The sequence below is a fragment of the Scomber japonicus genome, chromosome 3, assembly GCF_027409825.1.
Source record: "Scomber japonicus isolate fScoJap1 chromosome 3, fScoJap1.pri, whole genome shotgun sequence".
NCBI lineage: Eukaryota > Metazoa > Chordata > Actinopteri > Scombriformes > Scombridae > Scomber > Scomber japonicus.
In genome coordinates, this window is record NC_070580.1 from 18,475,739 (window position 1) to 18,486,587 (window position 10,849).

The 10,849-nt window shown below is 38.4% G+C and overlaps 1 protein-coding gene across 1 annotated transcript; it reads right to left on the reverse strand.

Moving 5' to 3' along the window:
• Positions 1–2,759: 2,759 nt before the first annotated feature.
• Positions 2,760–8,630, reverse strand: oxtra (oxytocin receptor a). The gene is made up of 2 exons (XM_053315353.1): positions 7,703–8,630; positions 2,760–3,016 (listed from the first exon to the last, which is right to left on the reverse strand). Exons 1-2 carry the CDS (start codon positions 8,628–8,630, stop codon positions 2,763–2,765), a joined length of 1,182 nt encoding a protein of 393 aa, XP_053171328.1. The 3' UTR covers positions 2,760–2,762.
• Between the last annotated feature and the right edge of the window lie 2,219 nt (positions 8,631–10,849).

Consider the following 10,849-nt stretch of genomic DNA (forward strand, 5'->3'; position numbering starts at 1 on the left):
AGCGTTTTGCTAATATTGTATAACCGCAGTCAAGAAGGGCACAGTAGAGACCAAGTCTGAGACTGTCCCCTTTAATGAGTGTATTTCACTACAGGAGCGGTGTTTGATTGAAAATATATTATGTGTATTTGTCATTGTGAGAAGCTTAGGAAATACATTATTCAAAGTGTGTATCAGTGATATTATTAGTAACATCTGAGAACTGTGACCCACTAGAGGTTGCTGTTGTGTCTTTCAAATTGCCCTCTTTGGTGTCTGGGATCTATTACTAATAATTTAGTTGCCACTCCTCTCTTTGAGAAGCCATGTGTTTCACTCTGGCTGATAAATTAAAGTAATTTATGGCACTAAAAGTGCTAGAAAATGAACCGAGTTTAAGGAGCCAAACAGCACACTGTATTAAACCATTATTCTGATTAATGAAGTGTATTAAACTGTGTAATTACTGTGGCTGATTTATTCATCAGGTTGTGTGGTCAAGTTTAATTAAAAAAATAACATTAAGAGCGTCAATCACTTTCACCCCAGCAGAATGTTCACAGTAATAATTCTCACACATTTTGTGTATTTTCCCCAAAATTCAAACATGTCAAAGCTTTGCATTGATGTTTTCATCAGTCTTCATCTTCATTGTGCAAGGGAGTTATCTTAATGAGAGTTAACTGCACACAGACAATAATCTAAATGTTTTATCCTCACAAGGACATTTGCACACTTAACTAAAAAATGTATTTAGATACAAACTGAGCTCAGAAATAATACAGAGATGATGAATATGTAGAAAATGTTAATATGTTCTGCAAATACAGAGTTCATGATTTTATTGATTTATTTTTCTTCCTTGCAAATAAGTATTACAATTTTTGCAATTACAGACATACATGTACATATACAATATATGCTATATCTCCACATCTATTTTGAATATTTTGGATAAAATACCTAAAAATATCAGAAGGAAAGAATTTCATAGTGGATGTCTTTGATGTGATCTGTTAAGTCTTTAGTGCCAGTTGTTGCCTTTAAATGATTTATGGTTTTACCAGCATTTGCCTGATATAGTATTTTCCACTCAAACAAGATTGTCTCATAAAATGTCACATTATCAAGGCTATAAGGGATGTAACGCGCCCCCCCCCCCCCCCCCCCCCCCCCCCCCAAATATAGTAAATATAATGTACAAAATAATTTATAATATCCAAATACAGCAGCAGTGCAGCTATTCAAGACAAATATTGGGGTAGTATCATTTCAGCGCTTGATTAATGATTTCCATAATCCACACAATAATAGAGCTGAAGCAACAGCTGTGCAGTATAATGCAGTCTGCAATAAATAACCTGTAAGAAGTAATTCAATAGAAATACCTGAGGCTGTTCTTTGTAGTGTTGTTGCACTTTGTTGTCTTATAATAAAATGTTAGTGTAAGGTTGCAGAGAGACAACATATCAGGATGAGCTTAATAAAGGGGTTTTAATTGAATCATCACCTATCTCACAGTGGCTCAACTGAAGTTCAACATTAGAAAATGTCATGAAGTTTATATTTATTGCAGAGTTACTGTATACTTTACAGTTTTTGCTACTATTCAGGTCACTAGACAATGACAATGATAACTAATCTGCTTTGATTAAAATAAATACCAAGTGATTCACAACTTAGATGACTCATATACTTATATAACTTTAGCAATGAAGATAAATCAAATTGACTTAACAGTAGCCATACATTTAATTAGCTTAGCAAAATGACAGACAGAGGGAAGCTTACCATTATTGTCACTTTGTGGTGGTTCATGAACCACGTAGCTAATGCCTCAAGATGCTTCCAGAAACATAAGTCACTTTAGTTCATTCCAGTGGTCTGCACAGTATCCAGATCTCAACCCAATAAAGCATTTTGGGAGTGTGTCAGAACAGGATGTTCAAAGTTGAAATGTGCTGACTAAAGTTTGCAGGAACACTGTACTGTTATTGATTCAGTGTGGTCGAATGTCCTTCTGGAACATTTCCAGTGCCCTAACAAGGATTTCTTCTTCTTCTTCTTCTTATTCCACACTGTTCAGGAGGCAAAAGGAGATCCAATAAGTACCTGGTAGACTTAAATGATGACCTCATCGTTTTTTGCTTTTGCTCTTTATTTGTTTTTTAAAGCTTTTTTTTAATCGTTACCAGTGACAGTTATGACATCTCACATCTAACAATAGCTCAAGTAACAGTTTACAAGTATGCAATCCATTGCAAATGTAACTAAGTAAACAACATGGCACACAATATCTATAAGAGATGAGCAATTTTATCATAACACGGACAAACGGGATGCATAAGCTCTACTGGTGACAAGAAACAAATCAATAGCGTTGGTGGCCGAGGTCAGCAGTGCTTTAAAAGTCATTTGAATATCCTCTTTTCTTTTACTTTCTCTGCACTGAAATGTGTAAATATATACTGTACATCTGAAAGAAGAAAAAAGTGAAAAACAAAAAATAAAACAAACAAAAAATATGAATTTGATTGCTCAGTTTAATCAATGATTATCTCTTAAGAATTAACAAAATATTGCCCCAAAATATTCTGTACATTCCTCCATTTCTTTACCCTGTAAAGTACTGTAAAATAAATAATTAAGACTTTTGTTTTCCCTCTTCTGGGGTTTGTCAGAAACCTCAGGATCAAAGGTATCTGAAAGAGCTGACAGCTTTTTAATTCATGGGTGACGGCATGTGGTGAAAGGCAGGGATGGCAGGAAAGTGGGGAAGTTGCTCATGTGGTAGAAGTCTGTGTGATACTTCTCTGACTGCTAGTGCTTTTAATGGCGAACGTTGAGGAGTTGCTCTTGTGACTGGAGTCAAAGTCACGCTCACAGCGGCACTGGGATGATTTGAGGTAGCGTGCAGAACAGCACAGAAAGTTCTGCCTGAGATCCTGGAACAGATGCCCAGCAAAGCACATGTAGATCCAGGGGTTGCAGCAGCTGTTGAGGCTGGCCAGCAGCATGGAGATGATGAAGGGCATAGCTGCAGGTGAGGGACAGACAGGAAGATTACTGAGCTGCGACAACAGAAAATGAAAGACTTACACCATAATTGGATAGAACCAGGAGCTTGTTTTCTGTGTCAGTGGCTCGTAGATTCTTCATCTATGGCCATTCTTATTGCCTTTAGAGACAAAACACATATATGTTTTTACTTGTGATGATTTACTTAATGCTTATTAGCCATGCTAGCAGTGTGGGTCATTGGGCAGAATTATCTAATGTAGTCAAACATTTTAAATTGTTTAATTGGTTTACTACCAAATACCTGTATCTGCCTCAGCTGTGCTTTGTTTGTAGAGCTAATTAGCAAATGTTAGCATGCTTATGCGCAAAAATAGGATAGGTTGAACATGATAAACATTACACTATACCATTATACTAAAAATCAGCATGTTAGCATTGTCACTGCAAGTGTGTAGAATGCTGACTTTAACATTTAGTTCAAAGCACCACTTATTAGAGCTGCTAGTATGGCTGAAGACTTGTGTCCTTTCTACCCAAATGTGCAAATAATTCAATTACAAGTTTCAATCATACAGTGAACTGATTATAGCTGGGAGGCCATCAGTTTGAAAATAATCAAAAGTGTTCAGGGAAGCAATTACACCTTCAATAAAATGAATTGTGCCAATCTCTAAGGAAGGTGACAGTGTTTGAAAAAAGCAGAAGAAAGCATTTTCTAAAACAAAGCAGAATTCCTACAAACAGACTTTCAAGGTTGACGAGTGAACAAGGTTGCTCCCTTATCATTGTGATGATACATCACAGCAAGTAGCATGCAGTGGCATGCTGGATGACATTTATGGTATGTCAACTCCACCACCTAACTGACATTTGGCAAATGAGTTTCGGATTCATGTAATTGGCCTGTATCCCGTATTTAACCTCTTCATGCTGATTGCTAATCTTTCTCTCAGCCTGTCTGCACTTCTGCTACTCTTGTGTCGTATCTAATGGTGGTCCCTGAGCTCTAACGGTAAAATTGTTTAGTATAAATGATCCCTGGAATGGCACAAAAGTCGCACATGATTAATAAAAATCGATCGTCAGCCATTAAGGGTTTGATTTATGGGACTTAAACATGAGTTTAACTGAGTCTAGATCATTCAATTACCCTTTTAGCACGGTGTCATAGGTTTTATAATCCATTTATGAAATGTTCTGCAAAAAGGCACTGAAAAAAAGTGAGAATGTAGGTTCCGATTAGTAAAAGTAATGAAACAAGAAACATTTAGCCATGCTTTGCTATTATGCTACTGACATGGATGAAGGAATATGTGCCATTGAAAACTGCGTAGAGCCTAGACGTAATTTAAGTAATTGGGGGAACCATCACCAAAAAGTCTTTACTGAATCAACTCACAATGTCTGTCTCAAGTGAGTGATGAATCACACAGCAAATGAAAAGGCAGAATAATTATCCCCTGGGTGGTACATCTGTCTGACTGTCAGAGCCGATACAGGCTGGCCCAAAAGACTCCTCAGCAATTCATTAACATGAGTACGTAATGTGCATTCCATCTCTCTGAAGGCAAGTATTGGCACTAATCTCAATTTCATATTGATGTTATTTATATGGATTTCACATGGAGTGACTTTCCTTTAGAGGTGTCTCTATGGATATGATGGTGTTGTGTCTCTCACTGCTTGTCAGGGCTCTGTATATTTTTAAAATAAGTCATATTTTCAGATTGAACGTTGGGATTTGTGTTCATCGAGCACTTAATGCAAATCAATATGTTAGTCAAGCATCAGAAGGCTCAAGGCTCAGCAGTAGTAGATGTTTATATTCACAGATTTCTGGAGCTTGGGTGAGTGTCAGAGTCAGGGTTTAACCTTCAGGTGTTTTTCTCTTCTACATAATGAAATCTGTCTGGCTGCTGAATGTGAAATCACAGATGCCAATGGTGTCACTCTGACAAAGCCTAGAGGAATGGAGCATTTTACTGTCTTGTGACATTTCCAAAAATGGTATTGATAAGCCTAATAGGGTGCTAAAAATGGTAAACTTCCTAATTGTGACAGGAAAACTAGAAGGGATGATGCCATTTGGCTCTTTGTTAATACATTTTAAAATTAGACTGATTGGCTTGATGAGGACATTGCAAATAGGGTTCAAATATATCCAACACTGCTGCACTGATCCAGCTTTAATTTAATTGGACAGATTATGCAGTTCAAGAGATTTCTGCATCACTTGCTGCAGAAGACAAGCTTTAATTTGGACAAGAGTGGAGAATTTCTTGGAATTTGAATCAAGCAAAGAAACTGGTGCTTGCACAACCTTGTGCAATGTTGTGTTGATGTTGTGCTAAAGTGTAAACTTGATTGATGTTGAAAAAGGAACAAAAAGATGTAATTATTACGAGTATAGTAATAACTTTCTACGGTGGTGCCAATCACTCAAAAACATACTTGAAAAAATTGACTTTTTTCCTGCACCATAGAAACAAACAAAGAAGTGAAAATAATAACTTTCCATCACTCTAATCTTCTAGTAATATTTCATATAAAATGTTATGGATTCAATGGTACACATAATAAAGATATGGAATGACCCATGTAATGTCATAATCTATGTTTGAGGGTCTGTTATCTAAATATTTGCCATAGGTTTAATCTGTTTTATTATGCTAATGGTTAATTGTTCATGACAATATGCAGTTATAAAGGAGCAAAGTGTGATCCAGTCCCATCCCACAATCAAAATTCAACACACATAAATAAAATCTGGACTTTCATGAAGCAACTATTAAATCTTATTATGACCCTATAGTTTTATGATGCTTTGTGTGTGTTGACATCATAAATGTATGAAACACATCTTTGTGATGTTTTTCCTTTTCTGTTCTGAGCTGTGTGGTCCGGCCTCACTTTGACTCTAATGGACACTTTGTCTCCACGCACGCACATGCAGGTGACACTCCAGCCTATCTTTTGTACACAAACACTGGCACGTGTCTGCCAAGTCTGGCCTTTCTGAGAGCTGTTCACGTGGAGGAGAGCCAGCAGACATCAAACCCCTCCCTGCACTGATCGCTCTGAAACAGGAAAGAAATCAATCACTTTTTTTTCCATTCAAAGGCTGGAGTAATTCAGTTGATCTTTTCTGGCCAGTGTTACTTTGAATATCATTATGAGATGTAATATCAGAGCCAATAGTTATTTCATCAGTGCATCAAAAAAAATGTCTCCTCTTGTAATGTGCCAGTGTTGGTCTTGTGTATTTTGTACCTGTTTAGCTCCAAAGTGTAAATAGCTGGTGTGAACAATACAGCTTGAGAAAGATAACAGCAACACAGAACCATTTGCCTCCAACAGAGACAAAAGGGGGAAAAAACTATGGACTCTGACACCAAAGTATGTTTTCTTCCTGACATACTTGTTTTATTTTTAGCATTTCTATTGTTTGTATTATGTAAAAAGTCTCTTTTTACTTTGTCTGAGGAAATACCAGTAAGCGATAGAAATCAGTTTGGAAAATAAGGTTTACACCATCTTTATGGTAAAAAGTTGTTTCAGAAAGAGAAATTCTGTGCAGTCCTCAGATAAATGGCTCTAATTAGATTTACCTTTCACTTTTCCAGTAAAGCAAAGGTCCCCACAACAAATTGACAAATTATAGCTTCTCTAGGAATAAACTTTTTTCTTTAAAAACAAAATCAGGGTAACACATAGCTACGTGTGGCTTTACATGACTTCTACCTAAATGCAATGGGGAAAATGGAATGGCACAGACTTCCACATGTACAAATACAACAACAAGTTAATGTGTCACATTAAATTGCACGTTGCATTGGTGTGGCCATAGCCTAGAAGATCAATAAACATAGGCGTTACATACAGTCGACGGCTGTTTAGTAGCCTATTGTGGTTAAATGTCAACTCCACACTCCAACGTGCCCCTCAGGCACAAATAAAGGTGCTTGGTGCGCGGTGGTGCACACTAATTTGATTAATGATTAGCCGTCACTCACTCCTAGGGTCAGAGGAAACTTGGGAAGTTCTGTGTTCAGCTTATTGCGCACTTTAATAACCTCAGTCACTCACAAACAATATTTCTAATTCAAACATATGATTATATTATTTCACAGAACAAAATATAGATGGGGCGTTTTAACCTCGGTGGTGGGGAGACAGGGAACATACTGCATCATTAGAAATATTACCATTGTAGGGACATTTTTCGTTTAAAAAAATCCTAATACTATCAATTTCCTAAAGCGACCAAATATCGCCCTCAGGAGTATATGCAATAGTACTAGGCATTTATAATTCAACCAGCAGAGGAGACAGTCCAAAGTTTCCCCTGCATTTTTGTTTATGCTTTCGTGATATCTTGAGATTAAACATCCTGTGCTGACCCTCCCCACCCTGGCTGGACTTTTTACCCTGACACGAAGCAGCAGAGACCGGGTTCCCTTGACTCAAAGCTCACCCGCGTGAGTGAAAAAGACTGAATAAACACGATTTCGCTCGCATCCTCGTGCGTAAAAAGAACTGATGCGCACAGCAAGAGGGGATCACATATGCCAAGGTGAAAACTCTATTTCCTGGCTGCATTATTGTCAGGAAAATGATTGTTAAAGTACATTATAGACACAACAGTCTTTACGCATCATGTGCGTGCCATGCTTATAATGCTGAAGTCAAAATTTTAACCTACCCTCACGGGGCGCTGCTGGATCCCACGCAGACCACATCTGAACAGAGAAAAAAGGGGTCCAGCAGACGATATAAGCCACGACTATGACGAAAGTCATTTTCACTGTGGTTATCTTCGCCTTAGAGATGAGCTTAACGCTACTCACACGGGCCAGCGTGTTGGCTTTGGAGGTTTTGGGCGTCAGGCTTATGCACTGCTCACGCCTGGTTTTAAGTTTAAAGTTTTGCCATATTTTGAAGCTTATCAACCCATAACAAATGCTCAGTATGGCCACTGGAATGATGTATATGGTGAGACTGATCCATGTGATGTAAGCTTTGGCTCCCCAAGGCATTACGAAGTCGCCCCAGCAGTCATACACTCCTGATCCGGCCGACCCAACCTCTCTCAGGGAAAAGATGAACATCTGCGGGATACTGAAGAGCAGGCTCAGGACCCAGGAAAATATGACATAGAAACGGTCTTTTCTCCTGTGCAACGAACGGAGAGGCTGACAAATAGCCAAACACCTGTCTACGGACATCAAAACTAACATGTAAGTGGAGGCGAACATCCCAACGACTTGCAGGTATTTCACCAATCTGCATAAAATGTCCGGTCCATAAAATCGAAATGTTATGTCCCAGATAAGTTGGGGAAGAACTTGAAATATCGCCACAACTAGATCGGCGATGCTCAGGTGCTTCATAAAGTAATACATGCGAGACTGGCTGTGTTTGGTGGTATGTATGGCCAGAAGGACGCACAGGTTCCCCGCCAGCGCAAGAAACAGAACCAGAGCAAGTACCGTCACCTCCACCTTCGCCACTTCTTCATTCCGCTTCAAGGGGTTCGTCTGATTCAGCCCAACTGTCCCATTAACGAGAGTTGAGTTCCGCCAGGATTCGTTGAATTGCCAAAAGTCACTTTGGTTTGAGATACTTTCCATTGTCGCAGTCTTGTCCTCTGCAGATGCGTCAGGGCTGTGCAGTCATGCAATAGCTGGAACAATCACCTGGAGGGTCTTAAGTGGCAAAGTCTTCTTTGCGTCCTCACAGGTGAAGAGACGAAGGGTGCGATGAATGAGTCACTTCTTTGCTGGACCTCAATCACCCATGTTTTATTAAAACAGAAGGTGCAAGAATCCACAGAGGAGGAGTGCAAAATTTTCCTCTTATCTAAATAATGTGAATCATTTGGGGGGGAAATAAATTGAAGGCACAGACGGCAAAAAACAAAACAGCAGAACTGTTATCCAAAGCCTACGTGAATAGTAGAGTTAAATGATGATAGCTAAATCTAAAAAGGAAAAAACAAAAAAACACCCCAAAATTATAAACTAAGTAAATCCCAAGGTTTTATTATGTAAATGCCTTTAAAATACAGATATATAAATAAAAATATTATAACAGAAAAATGCTGCACGCCCCATCATAATCTCTGGCAAAAACAGGAATGACCAGCACTACAGCATATAAACCTGTTATATCTGTCGCTGGTTCAGTGAAGAACAGCAAATAGTCTTACCCATCAGTACCACTAGGTGGCCATGTGCACCCGTCACCAGTACCTTCACTGTCCTGCTCTGCAGCGTGGAACCCCAACCCCTTTAAGAGCAAGAAGCCCAGATCTGCTCTTAATCATGGACCTCTCTCTCTCTCTCTCTCTCTCTCTCTCTCTCTCTCTCTCTCTCTCTCTCTCTCTCTTAAAAAAAACCCAACCTCATCTGAGAAGATTCTTGTTGTCAGATTTGACTTGGTGTAGAATTACAGAGTCTACTGCAGAGAGAGTATTGGCTGCATAGCAAGGCCACTGATGTTAAAACACCATTATTAAAATGGCGAGCAAATGAGACTTAACATTTAGCTGGAGACTTAAAGGAGTTTTGAGGGTACTCTGACCTCGGTTTGTTTTGAGCTGCTGCAGTAAATAAGTCAAATGCTATTTACTGTAATTAACCCATTCATACCTTTCAGAATAACTATGAGGCAAAATATGAGTTAAAGTAATTTACATTTACCAACATTAAAACCATAATTAAAATGTATTTGTGAGGGAAAGCGCATGCCATAAACCATGTTATCAGAGGAAATGGATTCAAGAGTGTGACATACTCTGACCTACTGATTACAATGAAAGGATGACTTTTTAGGCAATATATATATATATATATATTGGAGCCATACATTTTTCTGGAGAGGCACAATGAAACAGAAATAGTCCTGCACGCATGCTCGTAGAAAATCACCCTAGATGCTGTCAACGTGTGTTTTTTATTGTCCATATCCATATCACAAGGCATCTTAAACTACGTTCATGACTCTATTTTAGAATTTAAGAAAGTCTTGGAGGGTCAAACCAAGCTGCCAAAGATGACAGAAGTACCATAATTCCCTTTAGAGTTGATTTTGTTTTACATGGCACGAGTGACACTGTTAACAAGTGTTATTGTTCTGTTTATAAATTATATTGTACTGATCAGTCATCTGGTCATTATGAAAGTCAACAGGTGACAATGGTTCGCTGATACAATCCAACACAGAGGAAGAAAAGCAAACATGCAGGTGAAATTTTATTGCCGATGTTGTGTGATGCCATTGTTAATGTCCATGTGCTACATTCCTGTGATTCCTCTGAGCACACATACTGTTCCATTTGTGTTGCTCAGTGCAAGTCTGCCAGGGAGGTTAGGGACTAAAATGACTATGAGGGTGATTATAAAATTGATTGATTGTGGTGATGGTGCAGCACATTACTCAAAAATTTTAATTTTAAATGTCAAGTTTTGAGAAATTTCTTATATCCAGTGTTACACAAATGGTCACAGAGTTAGAAGTGTTGAAAAGTGTGATTTGTCTGTTACTGTTCAGCTCGTTAAATTTCCAGCAACACACAGTTGCACACCCTGCGGGGAAAGGAAAGTCATCCCCCCTTTTTGTGGCTTTGGGTTTGGAAAATGGCTATCCATTGGAATTTAAAAACAGTAACTTGAAGACCGAAGGCAATTTAGTACTGACTGGAAATTGAAAGGACAAGGATAAAGAAGAATAATGATACATTAAATCTAATGCTGTGTTAAATCTAATGATGTGATGTGATAATTTGGAGTGAAACTGTTTAATGACCTCTCCAAAAGCCACATTTTTGGTGAGTCACATGAAATGAGCC

Excerpts from the sequence above, each read along its gene's own strand:
- oxtra (XM_053315353.1), bottom strand. The coding sequence starts at position 8,630 with ATGGAAAGTATCTCAAACCAAAGTGACTTTTGGCAATTCAACGAATCC. Across the intron at positions 3,017-7,702 it reads TCCAGCAGCGCCCCGTGAGG|CTATGCCCTTCATCATCTCC; the intron begins GTAGGTTAAAAT and ends CCTCACCTGCAG.